The sequence below is a fragment of the Staurois parvus genome, unplaced genomic scaffold (assembly GCF_062004578.1).
Source record: "Staurois parvus isolate SC_StPar_1 unplaced genomic scaffold, SC_StPar_1.0 ptg001805l, whole genome shotgun sequence".
NCBI lineage: Eukaryota > Metazoa > Chordata > Amphibia > Anura > Ranidae > Staurois > Staurois parvus.
In genome coordinates, this window is record NW_028319601.1 from 3,330,816 (window position 1) to 3,351,087 (window position 20,272).

The window sequence follows — 20,272 nt, forward strand, 5'->3', positions numbered from 1 at the left end:
TTCAGGGTATAACGTGTAACATGTTAGTGTTGTAGCTGCCCCCCGGTCCCCCTGAAACTCGCTGTGACAGCAGACCAGGGAGGGACAGCCGCCCGCCCGGCCGCGTCACTAATTAACAACGGGGAAACACAACTAACACAATGTGAATGGGAAACAACTAATGACAGCCTTTGGGGCTGTCGGGTTGTAGTTCCCAATAAGCTACCAGGGCACCGTTGAGTGCTGAGGTGTTCATTGAGGCTTCCTGTAACTGACGTTTTGTATGAGGTATAAGCAGACAGCTTACACACAGTCTGCAAGAGCCCTGCATAGCACCCACGATCTGCTGATCATGGGTGCAATGATTTACAGGCTCTCAATAAAAAAAAAAATAATATATGCACATTTTTTTACCAGCAAAAAGATGTGCATTTATTATTTTTTTTTAAAGGTGAACGCATCACTCAACTCATGTGGGAAGTGGGATGGAACTATTGTTAAAGACAAAATTATGTGATCTGTTACTCTTTATGTAAAATCTTTACTTAACACTTTTTACAGGGTGCATCCATGACACAGGATTCTCACAGCAAGAGGGATTCAGCAAAAGCTGTTTTCCTTCTCACTCTAAACTGAATCTCCATAAGCCCCCTATGAACTCAGAAGTTAGGGTGAGGAAGGGAAATGAGATTGAATCACTCAGGCCTATGTTTGAGCTTGAGCTACTGGGCTCTATAAACAGCAGACCTTTTTCAATATATCACTTAATCGATAAGTTCACCTTTCAGAGCATGTTACATGTTACACCTATAATTCAGGTGTAACATGCTCCATATTTGCCTCCCCTCCCTCGATAACCCTTTGCCTGTGAGTGGGCAAGGGATCTTCTCCCTTCACCTGCTGTCACATTTTGAAAATAGCGTGGATGTTTGGGGCTCTGCCCATACAGCCGCATTGTGCATACACAGTGATCTGTGAATTAGAGTACCAAAAGTACTGTCAGCCATTGCAGCCAAAGACTTGTAATTCTCAATGAACTGGTAGGGCATTGATGAGCACTCTCATAGTTCATTCACAAGCTCTGTAGCTTGTAAACTGTTATCCCGTATCAGTGGTATGGGCTGAAAGCTGCAGAACTTGTCTGCAGGAGCCTGACATTGCACTCCTGCTCCACTGATCATGGGTGCAATGCTTTGCAAGCTGCTAAGATAAAAAACAATAAATGCACATTTTTTTTCCCTGCAAAAATATGTGTATTAATAATTTTTTCCCAAAAGGTGAACTTAGCCTTTATAACATATAGCCTGGCTAGTATGAGAAAAGGAGCCTACAGCTCCACTAATATATTAATTAGTATTAATTAATAGTATTAATAAGTATTGAACACGTCACCATTTTTCTTAGTAAAGATATTAATAAAGGTGCTATTGACATGAGATTTTCACCACATGTCAGTAACAACCCATGCAAACCATACTTACAAAGTACCAAAACAAAAAAGTTCAGAAATTAAGTTATGTGTAATAAAATGGAATGACACAGGGAAAAAAGTATTGAATGCATGAAGAAAGGGAGGTTCAAAAAGGCATGGAAAGCCAAGACACCAGTTGAAATCTATCAGTAATTAGAAAACAATACTGCCCCTTGCCAGTGCAAATTAATATCAGCTGGTTCAGTCTCAACTGATGACCTATAAAAAGGTGTCACACATGAAACATCTCATGATGGGTAAAAGCAAGGAGCTCTCTCAAGACCTTTGCAACCATATTGTTGCAAAACATACTGATGGCTTTATTTACAGAAGGATTCTAAACTGAATGATCCAGTGAGCACTGTTGGGGCCATAATCTGGAAGTGGGAAGAACATAATTTCACCATAAACCGGCCACGAATAGGTACTCCTCGCAAGATTCCTTGCAGAGGAGTGAAAAGAATTATCAGAAGCGTTGTCCAAGAGCGAAGGACCACTTGTGGAGAGATTCAGAAAGACCTGGAATTAGCAGGTATAACAATACGCAATACACTCAACTGCCATGGCCTGTATGCATGCACTACACACAAGACTCCATTGCTAAAGAAAAAGCATGTTGAAGCTTGTTTAAAGTTTGCTGCACAACATTTAGACAAGCTCTTGAAATACTGGGAGATTATAGTCTGGTCAGGTGAGACCAAAATTGAACTCTTTGGATGCCATAATACACAACATGTTTGGAGGTAAAATGGCACTGCACATCACCCCAAAAACACCATACCAACAGTGAAGTTTAAAAGTGGGAACAACATGGTGTGGGGCTGTTTTTCAGCATACAGTACTGGCAAACTTCATGTCATTGAAGGAAGGAAGAATGGAAAAATGAACCAAGACATTTTTTATAAAAATCTGCTGCCATCTACCAGGATGATGAAGATGAAATGAGGGTGGACATTTCAGCAAAACAATGATCCCAAAAACAAAGCCAAGGAAACTCAGTTGGTTTCAACAAAAGAAAATAAAGCTGTTAGAATGGCCCAGCCAATCACCTGACTTGAATCCAATAGAAAATCTAAGGAAAGAACTAAAGATCTTGAGTTCATAGAGGAGGCCCACAGAACCTTCAACATCTGAAGACTATTTGTATGGAAGAATGGGCCAAAATCACACCTGAGCAATGCACATGACTAGTTTCTCTATACAGGAGGCATCTTGTAGCTGTCATTACCAACAAAGGATCTTGCATGAAATATGAAAAAAAATTTCAGTTAGCGTGTTCATTACTTTTTCCCTGTGTAATTCCATTTTATTACACATAACTTAATTTCTGAACTTATTTGTCGTGGTTTCTTTGTATGTATGGCTTGCATGGGTTGTTACCAACATGTGGTGAACATTTCAATAGCACCCTTAGAAATATACTTACTGAGAAAAATAGTGACGTGTTCAATACTGATTTTACCCGCTGTATATATATATATATATATATATATTTCATATGGAATATTTTATATTTACTTGACTAAAAAAATTAACAATGTAATTGTTATCACTTTTGAACATACGTAAGTAAAGAAAATATTTACAAAACATTATATATTAAAGAAAAAGGATAGAGCTGGTTGCTGCAGGTAGCTAGTTAGGTAGTCGCTAGAGGGTAGAGCGCTGGTAAAAAGCATTACGCTCCAATCAGCAAACAGAACGTATGGCAACTTTTAGAGTGGATTTGACAACAATGCATTTACATGGAGGAAGCAAAAAGGGTAAGGAAGGTAAGTAAACAGCTTTCTGCTTTCAGGATTTTGTAACTGTAGCAGGACACACATTTACTAGGAGCCATTAGTTAGGTAAAGAGGTTGTCAGCAGGTACTAGAGAAGTTGTAGTAAGTGATTCACAGTATTAACACACCACTTATACTGCCAGACTGACTTGCATGCCTTACAAGTCTGGGTTCACATGGTATTTTGCACTCAATGTTTTGTTTTGGCACTGATTGTTATATTTTGGGTATTTTGTTATGGTACTTGTGAACCCAGAAAAAAGAAAGGTAGTGATCTCAAAACAGAAAACACTGCAAACTGCAAACGTATTAGATATTCACACACGCAAGAGGTAACCTCTTTCCATTCCCCAAGGAGTCCGATGTGACTGTCTATGGGTCCACTGTCTTCCTCTTCCTGAGGACAAGGGGAGAATGTTGGTCGCTGGCATGTTTTTATGATTCACTAGCACTTATTTCTTCCCTATAAACTGCAGAGATGGAAAAGCTGAGCATAATCAGAACAGGAAGTATGATAGCAGTAGAAAATAAAGCCGTTGTGCATTAGCGTAGGCTGGGAAGGGTAAAGGTAAGCGCCTAATGGTAAACAAAGGAGAGCGCAGACAAGGAAGACATGTAGTCTTGCAGAGCAAGGGGAGTTCAGCTGGGCATAGCGGTGGGCAATCCCATATCCCTATATACTCATGTTATAGCACGCACAGCTTCCTTCACCTCCACGTTGCGCACAGATGGATCGGGAGCCTCCTCCGGCCAGTCTGGAAGTTCCTGATAGCCAACAGCTTTGGCATTGAGCAGGTGAGAGAGAGAGCCCAACTGAAAGTGATCCCGATCTGTGTGGGCAACAAAACAGCGGATAAGTGTCTTTTTTACAAATACGATATTTGCTGAATTTTTCCTATTATGTAATCAAATTCATTTGAGTAATAGGTCTCTTGTAGACATTATTACCTAAAAAGGAACTCAGCTCAAAAAGTGAAGATTTGCTATATTATAGAATATATTTTGAAATGGTAATTGTGCTTAAAAAGTACCCTGAAAAATGTACCTTGTGTCTAGAATTCCTCCCAAAAAATAGAAGTGCATTTCCTGATATGTGAATATGCCTAGGAACTCCCGTGCCTATATTCTCATAGCTGTATATCTACAGTGTGAGATCTAAGGCACTGCTGCCTCTGACTGCAAGTCTCGCGAGAGCTGGAGTGAGATTTGATAATGCCACTACTGTGATGCTTAGTCCTGGAAGCTATGATATGCACAAAGCCTGCTGCTATCAAGATGGCCACCTTCATGATAATGGGGAAAGATAAGCCGCAAGGTGACCACAGGCATGGCTAGTGACTAGTCCTTTGACCTCTGCCTGCCTTTTTTGGGCACAACTTTCAGAATTCAGTTCCTCTTTAAATATGAATGCCAAGTATGGATATTTCATATATCTGTACATAGTTACATTGCTCCAGCAGAGAAAGAGATTGAGGAATCTATATCTTCCATCCCTCTCTTTGTCTCAAAAGTGAGATAACAAGTGTCTGTTTAGATTCCTGATATTTCACCAAAGCCACCCCCAACAACGGCTGTGTTTGAACACTTGCTACATCCCCATAACGTAAGAAAGCCTGCCTCCACACAGCTTCAACAACATTAACCACTTCCCGTCCGGCCCATGTACATAAACGGCTGGATGGGAGCAGTGCAGAAGGGGGTTGCTGTTTATTAATGGCCCCTGCATTCACTGCCTGTGCGCGCTCCCTGGGAGCATGCGGCACCGCGATCCGGTGCCCGCTGTGTCCTCCGGACAGAGCGGAACACTGATCGCTGTATGGGACCTCTGTGTGAAGCCCCGATTCATGTGATCCCTGATTGGTCAATCAGGGATCACATGAATAGTAGTAAACAAGAAGTCACTTCCTGACATCATTGCTTACTACGTGTGAAATCTGTGAATGATCACAGAGGTCACATGGTACAAGGCTATTCACAACAGCCTTGTACCATGTGACAAGCTGTGACCAATCACAGCTCACACAGTATTTCTCAATGGCTGCAAGAATGTAGCCAGAGAGAAGGAGAAATGATTGCTTTTACAGCCTTTATGGGTGTAAAAGCAATCAGTGTAAAAAAGACAGCTGGACACATTTTGGTCAAGATTTAAGAAGAAACATTTATTTGCAAAATTTTATAAGAAAAACACTTTTTTTTCAAAATGTTTGGACTTTTTCATTGATATAGCAAAAAAATAAAAATTCCAGTGGTGAATAAATACCACCAAAATAAAGTTTTATCTGTCTCAAAAAAATGCTAAAAAAGTCATATGGGTACAGTGTTGCATGTCCGCGCAATTGTCATTCAAAGTGTGATAGCGCTGAAAGGTGAAAATTGGCCTGGACAGGAAGGGGGTGAAAGTGTCCGGACCACTGGCATGGACTTTCACTGTATTTTTCATTTAAACACAAGAGACTCTTGCTTGCAATGTTGAAATGTGTCCTGTGCCCTTCACTTAAGACAGAGACACAACAGAACTAGGTATTCTCTCTCCCCCTCCCGTCTTGAGGTTTTAGTTTTGCAACTGTTAGGCATAGTCTATGACATATGAAATGTGACATCATTCTATTTGCTAATTTTTAATAACATCTCATACCACCCCCACTGTATAAAATAGAAACCACAGTGATTGTGCTCTGTGAATCTGTTCCTGCAATTGCAGTGTTAAACTTTTATTTTCAGTGTTTCTGCCAGAAATCTTCCATAACACTGATTTACACTGTTCAGGTTACAGCCCCATGTGAATGAGTCCTAAGACCTCATTCACACACAGAGCTCAATTCAACGCAGTTTACCTTGTAGATTTAGCAGGACTTTTGTAAGTTATGTTGTGTTTGTGTCCTCTAATAATGATTTTAGTGTATTTCTAGCGAAAAGATTGTTTCAATATTTTATTGGGGGGGGGAGGGGGGGTTGTCAGGTAGGCTGTAAGGGGCCCGTGATTTCTAACAGCTGCTTTGGTGACATCTGTAAAAGAGAGGACATAAGACACTCCCTCCCTTTGCAAAGATTTTCTCTCACTCCAACTTGTATCTTTAGCACAGGAAGTGACAGGATATCTTTCAAACGCGACACAAACAGCAAAAAAACCTGCAAGTGGTTGTACACCTTCCCTACTCTTTTCAAATCTACAAAGATTTTGGCTTTGTATATCCTTTAAAAATGCTTTGCACTGGCCTCATGTATACTCCTATACATCTGCATTCAGACTGGAAGAGGAATTGGCAACAATGATAGCCAATCAGGCTTTACTACACTGACTTTGTTTCTGTACACTCAGATCTGAGTTTTGTACAGCTCTGCCACACAGTACAGCCATGCCTGGCAGACTAGGGGATCTGATTTTTTCTGCTGCAGCAATGCTTAAAGACTATGACTGGACAGTGAAAGGAGTAGTAGCAGACTGATGAGCCTACCTCTCTGTCATTCTGCTCTCTACTATCAGCATGTTCCTTGTTAATCCAGGAGCACTACAGCACAGATGATTGACTACTTGTGCTGCTTCTCTGTCTTCCAGTCTGAGCTCATCTGTACCAGGGCTCACAAGAGGCTGATGCAAGGGCAATTCAGGTACTTACACCACCTGCATTTCAAAATACATTTAATGCTGTATTAATGAGTAGAGAGCTGCATTATTTGTATAATTTCTATTTGCCTGAATGTCAGCGTAAAGCTGACCTGAATAGAGAGCTGCATTATTTCTATCTTTTCTATTTGCCTGAAGTTTAACGTGAAGCTGACCTATTGCTTTGCCCTAAACTGGGAGTGTAAAGTGCTTTTATAGTAGTTTGGAATATAAACAACAGAATTACCTTTAAACGGAGACTCTAGTATAGGTGCAGGCTTTTGTGCCAAGAACAGTTTTTTAGCATGTTTACTAAGCGCTCCACCTTTATCCGTAGGGACAATCAGCTGTCGAATGAATCTTGTTCGATCTCTGATGTCGTAATTTTGGTCATACTTGGCAAGGTTCAGAACATACTGAGTGAGGAGCTTTGTCTAAAGACAGAGGGGGAATTGCATTACAGTTCTGATAAACAGGAAAGAAAAAAGGAAATTATCAATAAAAGAGAAAAAAAAATAAAATATATGCACTGTGTTTTATGATTATTTTCTCAGACTTACAGGAAAGGATCTGTTTGTTTGTTTGTTTGTTTGTCTAAGAAACAAGAACAGGTTACTTTTGAATGTTTGAGTAGACGTCTCAAACAAATACCTTGGTAGCAATTACACAAGCTGTCTTCTACAACAGTGAGAACTTAGATACTGTTGTTGTATGCTGGTCCTCAGGCTAAAGTGGTTATACCAAGACTATGGTTACAGCTACAACCATCATCCTGGTATTTTTTATTTCTGTTATTTCCATTTAAAGTGAAAGTGATCCATGAGGCTATACAGCCATTCGATCACTTTTACAAGCAGCAGAAGGGGGTAACCACCCCTATCCAACCTCCTGGACCCGCCGCCTTTATTGGGCTTTCTTGATCATGGAGCCCGGTAACAATATGACTGGTTCGGTCGCATTCCCTAGGAAGAGTGGAAGTAACTTCCCACCCCTCTTCTGTGCTGTAAGAAATTAGAAGCGATGAGTATTTAGTCACTTTCGGTTCGGTTTGTTTGTTTACAAGCCAATACCGGCTTGTACAGTATCTGATTAAACTGAACTCAGCTTAAAGCAGCGTTCCAGTTGAATAAAAAAAATGAAGGTCAGCAGCTACAAAAATTGTAGCTGCTGACTTTTAAAATACAGACACTTACCTGTCCCTCGATCCAGCGGTGTCCTCACCACGGCTGGTTTCACGGCTATCTTCTTTCCCCGATGTCGGCATCTTCAGTGTGGGCATCCGGCTGTGACAGCTTGGGGCTTCACAGCTGGGTGCCCACTGTGCATGCACGAGTAGCACTGCGCTTTGTGAATGGTCCCATAGTCTTCTGGGACCTGTCATATGTCCCAGAAAACCACGAAGAGGGAGGGGGGAGGACAACGTCCGCTTCCGATCGCAGCAGAAGTGATAGTGGGTACCTGTCAAATTTGGGTACCCACTCCCCCCGCGCTCCCCAAAGGTGCCAATCCTTAAAGGGGAGCGGGATAAAAAGGCTTAAGACGGAACTTCCCCTTTTGGGTGGAGAAGAACATATGATATTCATTTTTTTTAGGTGCCGCATAGCCAACATAAAGAGTCAAATGTCCTTAATCTGTAAGGACAGAGCAGATGTAAAACTGATTGGTTACTGTGGAGCAATACAAAACAGTTTTTACTCAGCGCAAATGAAAAGGAAACCAATCACTGCTATCTGCACACTAATCGTCTGCAGAGCAGGCCTTTATTTCCAGTACCTAATTCCAATATACACACAACTGTTATAAGAATGCAGCCATGAGAATGCTGATTTTAAAGAAAGAGTGTAATGTCACATAAATTAAGGAAGGGATCACTATATGTACTGTATGTACAGCAGACATTTTCCTATTCCCCCTTTTGCAGCATCTCTTGCATCACTACACTTTTTAACTCAACTCCACACCAACGACAGTGCCATTCACTCTGGCCTTGACACCAAAACATTTCTTCTATTATTAGCACAAAAATAGCCTCACAGGGATATACAGAACAATTGTTACTAAAACAACTTAGGCCAGATGTGAAAAAAGTACAAGAACATCTGGAGGGGAAACTGTGATTGCAGAGAGGAGAGAGACAAGCTGTAAGAGGGGGAGCAATTCTGTCTGCAAAAGACACCTAGGGGGCCGAACAGTCTCTGGCCAGAATGCCTTGTAGACCTACATCAGGTAATATGACCTATTGTATGGTGTCTGCGTTTACTGGTAAAAAATAGACCCTGTATTATAGAATAATTTTATCATCCACATTATAAAATTTAATTTTTTAAAGAGGATTACTGATCATATAACTACTGAAAGTACTGCCTTTTATCTTGGAAATTCAACTTTGTGCACTGTTGCAACATTTCTCCATGAACCTTAATGGCATCTACAGTGGGGCAAAAAAGTATTTAGTCAGCCACCAACTGTGCAAGTTCTCCCACTTAAAAAGATGAGAGAGGCCTGTAATTGGCATCATAGGTAGACCTCAACTATGTGAGACAAAATGAGAAAGAAAAAAACAGACAATCACATTGGCTGATTTGGAAAGAATTTATTTGCAAATTATGGTGGAAAATAAGTATTTGGTCACCTACAAACAAGCAAGATTTCTGGCTCTCACAGACCTGTATCTTCTTCTTTAAGAGGCTCATCTGTCCTGCACTCATTACCTGTATCAATGGCACCTGTTTGAACTTGTTATCAGTATAAAAGACACCTGTCCACAACCTCAAACAGTCACATTCCAAACTCCACTATGGTGAAGACCACAGAGCTGTCGGAGGACACCAGAAACAAAATTGTAGACCTGCACCAGGCTGGGAAGACTGAATCTGCAATAGGCAAGCAGCTTGGTGTGAAAAAATCAACTGTAGGAGCAATAATTAGAAAATGGAAGACATACAAGACCACAGATAATCTCCATCGATCTGGGGCTCCACGCAAGATCTCACCCCGTGGGGTCAAAATGATCACAAGAACGGTGAGCAAAAATCCCAGGACCACACGGGGGGGAACTAGTGAATGACCTGCAGAGAGCTGGGACCAACGTAACAAAGGCTACCATCAGTAACACACTACACCACCAGGGACACAGATCCTGCAGTGCCAGACGTGTCCCCCTGCTTAAGCCAGTACATGTCGGGCCCGTCTGAAGTTTGCTAGAGAGCATTTGGATGATCCAGAAGAGGATTGGGAGAATGTCATATGGTTAGATGAAACCAAAATAGAACTGTTTGGCAGAAACACAACTCGTCGTGTTTGGAGGAGAGAGAATGCTGAGTTGCATCGAAAGAACACCATACCTACTGTAAAGCATGGGGGTGGCAACATCATGCTTTGGGGCTGTTTCTCCGCAAAGGGACCAGGACGACTGATCCATGTACAGGACAGAATGAATGGGGCCATGTATCGTGAGATTTTGAGTGCAAACCTCCTTCCATTAGCAAGGGCATTGAAGATGAAACGTGGCTGGGTCTTCCAACATGACAATTATCCCAAACATACCGCCCGGGCAACAAAGGAGTGGCTTCGTAAGAAGCATTTCAAGGTCCTGGAGTGGCCTAGCCAGTCTCCAGATCTCAACCCCATAGAAAACCTTTGGAGGGAGTTGAAAGTCCGTGTTGCCCAACAACAGCCCCAAAACATCACTGGTCTAGAGGAGATCTGCATGGAGGAATGGGCCAACATACCAGCAACAGTGTGTGCCAACCTTGTGAAGACTTACAGGAAACGTTTGACCTCTGTCATTGCCAACAAAGGATATATAACAAAGGATTGAGATGAACTTTTGATATTGACCAAATGCTTATTTCCACCATAATTTGCAAATAAATTCTTTCCAAATCAGCCAATGTGATTGTCTGGATTTTTTTTCTCATTTTGTCTCTCATAGTTGAGGTCTACCTATGATGCCAATTACAGGCCTCTCTCATCTTTTTAAGTGGGAGAACTTGCACAATTGGTGGCTGACTAAATACTTTTTTGCCCCACTGTATATAAGTATCCATCCTTTCTGATCTTTTATTTTACCATTGCTCTAGTATGCTAATCCTTAACCTTTTTAATGACCAGAGTTTTTTGAAGCTTGGTTGCCTGGACAAAGCTTAACAGTGTTGGTATTTGTCAGTTAACTTGACAATAACTGCATGAATTAGTTTTTTCTGATTGACAAGGGGTCTGAGAACTAGGAACACACACAGTTACACATTCCCTGTTCTCTGCCGCAAGGTTAATAATGTTCATACAGCAAAGGACATTTTACATTTGGACTTATAAAGTTGTATTGTAGTAAAACAGGTTAAAATATATTGATATGATAATAAGGGCTTATAAATAACACATTAAGGGGTCTATTCATAAAACATTCCTTGGCTGAATGTCAGAAGCATTGGGGCAAGCTGAACTAAATGTTCCCTTATTTTTTCGAATAGATTAGTTCCTGTATCTAGTGGCCAAAATGCAGTATATTTTCTCATTCAGGTATTTCGGGAAACTATGAAAGAAAAAAAAAATAAAACTGAAGTGCTAGCCTGTGTACTTATGGCGTGAGAAGGGAGATCCGTATAAACTGGAGATAAACCATAAATAGATAAATAGTCCAGAGTCATGGAATCCTTGTCTCAGGGGAAAGGGAGGGGGGGGGGTGAGGATGCACAGAGAGGAGCTGTAGTGGCGCTTAAAATTGGCATCAACCATACACTGGACATGGCATCTGCACAACCATCTTGGGAATCCAGCCAGGACAGGGAAAAAAAACAGCAGAGCACAGGGATATGTCAGTATAAAATATAACTTTAATACAAATAGGACTGCATCCACTTACACGTGAAATAAGAGGCATCCAGTCTGATAGCAAAGCATCACACCATCACGCCAGCCCATAGGACTGAACCACAACGCCAGTGGGGTGGAAAGGAATGAGCCAGGATCCACACACTGCCCAATAGTATATAAACAGCTGGGACCAGAGGATGACAGGCAGCTGGCAGGAGCAGAGAGTACAAGCCAGAACCGCTGCACAGGAGAGGCAGGGCTATTACAGACACAGCCAACACATTCCTCTGTGAAAAAGGGGTGGGGTGGGGGGTGTGACATGGGGGGTGTCAGTGGGCGGGCAGGCAACGCATTTCCGTGCTGGTATGCCCCTTTCTCAATTCTCCTTTCAGAAAACTATATTGCCTTTTTGCCACTAGATGGAACTGATACAGAAATGAATCTATTACAAAACATACAAAAGTTTTATAAATAGACCCCCCATTGTTCTAATGTAATAGAAATTCCCTGTTAACTTTAAAACTATTGATAATAATCATCAGCAATGTACCTGCTTGGAGTTTGTCAGATACAGCTTTGCAGCCAAGTTGATAATCTGGAGTTTCACAATATCTTCCTCATTAGTGAAAGTTTTTGCCATCTTCCTTAGCACATCAGGAGCAATTTTAGGGACATGTTCACAGTACTCCCCAATGAGCCACAGGATACTGGCTCGTGCCATAGCCACCTAAAAACAAACAAAATCAGAGGATAACCCAGTGGAGAACAAGTGATCAGGGGGGGCATAAATTAAGACTTGTACAAGTAACTACAGGAAAGATCGCTATAAAATTCACCATCAAAGAGTAAGTACCCCAAAACAGCAGCCACTTGACTTGTTGTTATGGGTGTTGTCACCACATGCACACTGACAATATGTTAGAGTAGAAAGCAAATTTTTCTTAGCTAAAACGAGTAAAATAGTTGGGTACATTGTGGTTGAGGGACACAGTATGGGGGCCTAAGGCCTCATGCACACTGTGAAGCTCAAAAATGTTTTTCCCCTACAGGAGTTTTCAGCATCAAAAACACAGTAAAAATCCGCTAAAATTTTTGCATGCACATTCATGCGAGTTCCCGCGTCCGGCATTAATGTAATCAGCAGAAGGAATGAAACAAGAGCGCACTGGCCTAGCGCATTATCCCAGATAACTGTTTATTAAAACGTAGATAAAATATTATACTCACAAACAAGTGGTGACAGATCACATATAGATAGAAAGTCACAAGATGCATTAATCCAGAGCCAAAGACCCTGATGTCAATGAAGTGCCATCTATGGGCCAAATTGGGCTGATGCAATTTGAGGGTAATGCTCTTCCTCAGAGCCCCATTAATGTATTCAGCTTACCAGAATTTTGGCCATTAGACTGCACACAGGTACCTAGCGCTAAAGAGCTTTTTTCACTTTTGAGAGTTTTTATGCTCATAAGCTCCTCTCCTGAACGCACAATTGAGCTGCCACTAAACTCCTGAAAATGCCTATACTGTGCATGCACACATAGCCTTACATGGAGGGGGGTAACAGGCAGAGAAAAATAAAAGCTCAAAACAGCTCAAACTCCTGTAGGAGCAGCTGTTTGACCTGAAGTGTGTATGAGGCCTTAATGTGTGGAAGAGGAACCTGTAGAGCTTAATTTATTTGTAAATCCAGTCGTTACCATTTCATATAAACATTAACATTTTAATGGATTTCCAAAGTCATTTTTACATTTTTAAATCCACTATCTGTTCGCTGTTTAACTGCTCATACCACAGAAACACACTCCAGATACATTCTGGATTAATTTTTGCTTACAGTTCACAAAACACTCCATTCCACTGCATTTTAAAGGAACGCACTGGAATTGACTGCACTGGAGTGAACTAGGGCCATTGTAATACATGGAAAACACTGAATTTTTGATGCAGAAAAAAAAAAACACTGGACTGCATCTGGTATGAACCAGCCCTAAAAATCAGTAAATCCACATAGCATTACATAGAATTAGTGAGAAGTAATAGAATTAATGCACGCGTATTTTTCCAATTCTGAGTGTTTTAAAACAGGGACCACAGTAACAGATTACAAGTGAAGACTGCACACACATTCCTGACAGAGTTGGAAGAAATAATAAGCTGACTTTCCATGTCTACTCTGTGGATCTTACATACCTGAATATTATCTGTAAGCTTGGCCATGTGTTTGATAATCTCACTATGCTGTGCAGGCTGCATCTGTAGCAGTTTCTTGATAACCACGACTGATTCTGCTACCACCAGCTCTGCAATGGAAATAAAACAAGACCAAACAGCAAAAAATGTAAAAACTAAACCAGATGGTTGATTGGCTAAAGTAATTTTTACACAGACCTTTTCTCCTTTTAATATCTTATCAGGGTTATTATCAGTAACATGTACTCTACACCCTATGGTGCTTTGACTACAGGCAGTAAAATATTCTCTCTGGGACCTCCATCTATGATCTGGGAGTTGGCATTTACAGATTATAAAAAAGTTTTAGTAATGAATTGAGTAAGATATAAGTAAAGTGATATAAACATTACAATGATACTTAAAGGTTACAAGCTTAGTCAATCTTTCCAGGAAGAAAATGTACCAGGAAAATTTTACTCTTATACATTTGTGCTGGAAATTCATGATTTAAAACACCTAATGTGAGACTTAATAATATCACTATTTCAAAAATTAATCCGTACACATCTACTACTAATGGCCCTGTAATCTATTTTTTTTCAATATATAGTTTAATACAGTTCTCTGCCTCCTGGTAACATCCTCTGTGAGCTTCAGAACCTCTCCTTTTTCCCTTCACTTCCTTTAGTCTGGAGCGAGCAGTGTACATTAGTTGCATTCATGCATACTGCTCTATTGACACTAAAAAATCCCATAGTCCATCTCAGAAGTGAGCAAGAGAAGCTGAATGTGCTCTTACATCGGGTAAAGTAAGAATTGAACACGTCACCATTTTTCTTTGTAAATATATTTCTAAAGGTGCTATTGACATGACAATTTCACCACATGTCGGTAACAACCCATGCAATTCATACATACAAAGAAAGCACAACAAAAATTTCCATTTACTTATTAATTATTCAACTTTCCAAGTGCACTATATCCTTCAACTCCTATTTACATCTGTGACCACCCCGTGTTTTCCATCCACTAATTTCCACTTGCTTTAATCCCTCAACTACTAATGCACTGCCCTCAGTATTATTATTATTATTATTATTATTATTATTAATAATAAAAAAACAAACAAACAAAAAAAAAAACCCTTATGTGCTTGGCCCTAACAACCTGTCCCTAACTAATTGTACAGGATTTAATTCAGGTATGTCAAGCCAGTTACAACAGTTTTGTAAATTTATCTGGGCAACCCATGTTGATAAACCAGCTGTGGAGATCCATTTCTGCGCTATCAATTGTCTTGCCATAAATAGCAGACGAAGGATCGCCATCAAAGTCTGGGGTGTATATACTTCTGTATCCAGCCACCCCCATACACATATCTTGGGTTCCATCGTAATGTTATCTCTGAACACCTCATTAATAATGTCCAATACACAAGCCCAGTATCTAACCAACTTAGGACATCTCCACATCTTATGTACCAGCGTCCCAATATCCCTCTCACATCATGGACATAGAGGAGTGTCCCTCTTATGCCACTTAAAAAGTTTCTGGGGGGTATAATATGTCCGATGCATAATGAATAATTGGTTAAGTCTCTGAGACGCAGAAAGGGATACCTGTTCCACATTATAAAGAATATCAGACCACTTCTCATCATTCAGGGGGCCGACATCCATTTGCCAATATGATCTACACCTCAGAGAATTTGATTTTGACCTACTTTGTAACAGTGCATTATAAAGCCTTGTTATCTGTCCCCTCTTAGATGTCGCTGCTAGACTTTGGTTAATAATTGTAGGTGTTACATAGACCCAAGGCATCTGTCTAAACTGGTTTTGGATAGCATGCCTAAGTTGCAAATATTGAAAAAAACTTTTGGTAGGCAGACCAAAATTCTCCTGCAAAGTCTGAAAATCTTTCAGATGTTGACCCTGATATAGCTGTTGGATATACAGGCCTCTTTCAGACCACTGATTAAATCCCTGCAGTTTTAATAGCTCCATAAAATTTCTGAAAGTAAAAATTGCAATCAGTATAGCCCTTGAACTGACAATGGTCCTAATCCTATTCCAAATCTTATATATCATGACTAGAGTAGGGAATTGCCTAACTAATCTAAATTCACCCACCTCTAAACAATGTTCTAATTTTTCACCTAAGAATAACGTAGACAGTATTTTCCTAACTGGGTCAATACTCACATCTTCCTCCCAACCGTTAAATGTTGGAGCTGCGCTGACAGAAAGTATAGGAATGGATTTGGAACGGCCAGGCCACCAATCTCCTTAGCCTTTTGCAATGTTTCTAATTGTATACGTGAGCTACACTTTTGTCAGATAAGCATACGGAGTATAGTGTCCAGCCGTTATAAAACTTAGGGAGCCACACTGGAGCATTATGTAAAGCATATAATAACTGCGGCATCCATATCATTTTAATTAGGTTTATCCTCCCTACTATTGAAAGCGGTAGTTTGTACCAGCTTATAGCTTTCTGTTTAAATGTAATTAACAGTGGGTTAATATTTACATATGCATACCTAGAGATATCCTGATGTATAACTATTTCTAGATATACAAATGTTTCTACCACGTTTACCTGAGAAGCAATTGGTGACAAGAGGTCTCTGAGAGAGTCAACCGGCAGGAGAACAGACTTGTTCCAATTATAGTCAACCCGAGTAGGACCCAAAACTATTAATAGAAGACATCAAACCTTCTATGGATGTAGATTTATCTCCCACAAATAATAATGCATCATCTGCATACAATGCCAATTTCTCCTCCGTATCACCTCTCCGGAATCACACTATCTGAGAATCACTCCAAATAGCCGCCACCAGTGGCTCCAGTACCAGAGCAAACAGTAAAGGAGACAGCGGGCATCCCTGCCTAACAGACTGATTTTACTGTTGTGTGTTTAGTAACACTTTAAGCTTTTTAAACTAATGTGTACTGCTTAGCCAGGGTAGTTTCAGCCTACATTGTGCATGTGGGCACATTATATCATCATAATTATTATTCAAGGCTTTGCAAAGGTTGGTCACAAACACAAATGTAGGTTTTTTTTCTTTATACCATCTGCAAGAGATGTGTACTACTCTATGGCTTTTCCTTTAAATGTTCCATAACCTCTAGCTCAATAGTGTAATATTGAGGCCAGCCATATACTACAGCAGAGGTATTGAATTAATATTTAAGGTCCAGCGAGTAAAGTTTTCTTCCAGCAGAGATCTAAATCTCCATGTTTGTGCTATGGCTCAAATGCTGTACATGAAAGAAGATCCTACAGAATCCAGTACTTCTCAGATTGTCAAGTGCTTGGTCCTCTGCTGCAAGCTGTACTGCCTACTTCCAGCTCCTACCTAAATCTATAGCAACTGATCAGAATTCACCCAGCTACAGTCAGACCAGACCGGACAAGATGGACTATAATTGGTTGCCTTGGATTGCTGCACTTAAGAATAAGGCAGGCCATAGATTTTGTGGTACTCTTTCCTGCAACTATGGGTTGCAGGAAAGAAAATCGCTTGATTTCCCCATCAACACAGTGATGAAGGGGGAATCCCTCCCATAGAGCTATTGTGTTGTGCTATAGCTGCTGGCAATAATTGCATGCTAAAAATCCAACATGCTGGTTGTACTCAAGTCGATCGATGGATCGACTTGGGTAAAATCAGCCTGCCCATAAATAGATCGAATCTTGGCACATCTCTGCTGAACTGGACGAGATTTGATCCATCTAAAGGGCCGGCTTAAGAACTTTTACTGAACAATAACAACTTATCATTTGGAACAAAAACATACTTCTTAAAGGTAATCAGTGTAATTTCCCTTATATCTTACCATCTCGGTTTGACAAAAGTTGAACAAGTCCATTGAGGCAAGTGTCTCGAACTTTACCAATATTAGTGGCACATCGACCAATAGCCTGTATCGTTGCAGCCACAAAATCTTTGTCCATACTGCGGATGTATGTCTGCAAGTTTAAAAGGGTGAAAAAAATCAACATATATGAGTATCAGAGCTAGTTACAGAACTGCAACTCGTTATCTGCTACGGCGATGTGTACATGTTTATGTTAGGGAACCTCTAAAATGACCTTCAGCACAAGTTCAACCTGCTATACAGACAGGGTGTCCCACAGGCCTCTATAATTCTCCCAACAAATGTTCCTTCATGGAAATTACATACCTTGTTTGTTCACTTTGTCACTTTAGAGCCATGCTTCGTTGCACACTTGCACCGATCTTGTTACTTGTTCAGTTTGGCTTTTGGCTCCGTGTTCTACCTTGACAGCTCACACTAAAACCGCACTTGGAAGAAACTTATCTGTGATAACAGACCTCTACTTCAATCCTGTATCCTTGGGTCTTATACCATAGAATGCCTTGCTTTCCACAAGATGTGACTGATACCTCCAATGTGGGAGGTATTCTTAAGAGTGACATTTTTCTTCTTGTATGGTGGCCAACCACAGCAGAAACGTATTGTGAAATGTTGAAATATCAGAGCCATTAACAACCCCAACAAAGTTAGGCAATGTTTATCAACAACAATTCTCTCTGTCTGTGATTTGTCTACAAGAAACCCATCTAAACATTGACACAATCGACAAAATATGAGACCTAATTTCACTTAATACATTTCCTCACAAACTTTACTTTTTGGTAGCTGGGAACAAGCAAAACCGACAATGTCTTATGTATACTTGCAAATAATTACATACCTCCCCCTTATTCTAGAGAAGTTTTGAAGTGGCTAGAACAATATATGGCAGACAGTAGTGTTTGTAGAGAGAACTGCCGAAAGGATCGCCAAAACTTGCTTTTCATAAACATTCCTCTCTTTGGGGTCAATTCAATAAAGGATTTTGCATGCAGATATAAAGGTCACAAGACCCATTTTTCAGAAATATTGCATGAGATAATAAGAGTCAATTCATCAAAGTAAAATAATTAATGTGAGGTAGATACCACACATTTGTTAAAAATGTGAGGTAAATACCTAAAAAGAAAAAAAAAAAAAAAAAGATAAATCATTAAAGTTAATTCACTAAAGAACACACACATTCGTTATTATCACCTGCCAGTAGGCAGTTGGTATTTTAGCAATGTACGAAATAAAAATGAGAGGAACTCTGCACTGGCCAGTAAGTTAAAAGTATACAATGTTCAGTTGTGCTGAAAAGTTTGCATACCTTGACAGAAATCGTGAGATTTTGGCATTGATATTGAAAATATGACTGATCCTTCCGAAAAGCTGTCTAATATTTAAGGCCATTTATTATCACATAGTTGTTCTGCTCCTTTTTAAATCATAATTATAACAGAAATCACCCAAAGGGCCCTGATCAAAAGTTTACATACCCTGGAATGTTTGGCCTTGGTACAGACACACAAGGTTACACACAGGTTAAAATGCCAATTAGAGGTTAATGTCCCACATCTGTGGCTTTTTCAATTGCAATTAGTGTCAGTGTATAAATAGTCAAAGAGTTTGTTAGCTCTCACGTGGATGCAGAGCAGGCTAGATACTGAGCCATGAGGAGCAGAAAAGAACTGTCAAAAGACTTGCGTAACAAGATAATGGAACTTTCTAAAGATGGAAAAGGATATGAAAAAATATCCAAAGCCTTGAATATGCCAATCAGTACTGTGCAATCACTTATTAGGAAGTGGAAAATTTGGGGATCTCTTGATACCAGGCCAAGGTCAATGTAGCGGAGGGCAGAAATAATACTTTATTTTACTTTGTGTTGTTCACGTACTATGTGATAATAAATGACTTCATATTACCACTATCCTTAAACAAAAGACAGTTTTTTGGCATGATCAGTCATATTTTCAATATCAATGCCAACATTTCATGATTTCTGCCAGGGTATGCAAACTTTTGAACACAACTGTATTAGTGTGGAAATGTTCTGCCCTGAGCTCAGGAATGAAAATAAATTGTAACATTTCACCAAAGGAAGACAGTTCTGTGAATAAAAGCACACTAGAATGTTTTCATAGTTTCATTTCATTTCTGTGTGCATTTATTTACAGAACTATCTTCCTCTGGTGCAGTGTTAGCATGTTAAAAAAAAAGCTAAAAATAACGCTAAATTTAAGTGACAAATATCGCAAAACAAATATTTAATGCATTTGGTAAATAATGCATTTTTTTGTGAATTGACTACTTTTGAGATAAACACCTCATTAATTTTTTTTTATTCTTTATTTTAAGTTTTTTAAACATACAAGAAATTGGGATTAAAAAAAAAAACAAAAAAAACAATAAGCCAATCTTCTTGGCATACATAAAGAAAAATAAGGTACATAGTGGAGTAATAATATATCAAACATATTGAGTAATATCTCAACATGTGCATCAGGACATAACAGTCAACAGAATGGGGAGAGAGGCCTCCCCAACAATCGACCTAGGTGTCTAAGGTGTA

At 39.9% G+C, this 20,272-nt stretch overlaps 1 protein-coding gene across 14 annotated transcripts in view; it reads right to left on the reverse strand.

The window, feature by feature from the left end:
- The window catches only part of LOC149434226 (AP-3 complex subunit beta-2-like), a 151,503-nt gene that overhangs the window by 34,021 nt on the left and 97,210 nt on the right, over positions 1–20,272 (reverse strand). For 3 of the 14 annotated variants that reach the window (XM_089663982.1, XM_089663985.1, XM_089663975.1), the window contains exons 13-18: positions 17,674–17,806; positions 13,844–13,953; positions 12,201–12,377; positions 7,083–7,269; positions 3,943–4,061; positions 3,569–3,628 (exon numbers count right to left, since the gene is read on the reverse strand). In XM_089663982.1, the coding sequence (XP_089520108.1) occupies positions 3,569–3,628; positions 3,943–4,061; positions 7,083–7,269; positions 12,201–12,377; positions 13,844–13,953; positions 17,674–17,806 (786 nt within the window). Of the gene's footprint in view, positions 1–3,556; positions 3,629–3,930; positions 4,062–7,082; positions 7,270–12,200; positions 12,378–13,843; positions 13,954–17,673; positions 17,807–20,272 lie in introns of all 14 variants that reach the window. The other 11 variants (XM_089663980.1, XM_089663972.1, XM_089663976.1 and 8 more) reach the window with 5 other exon arrangements.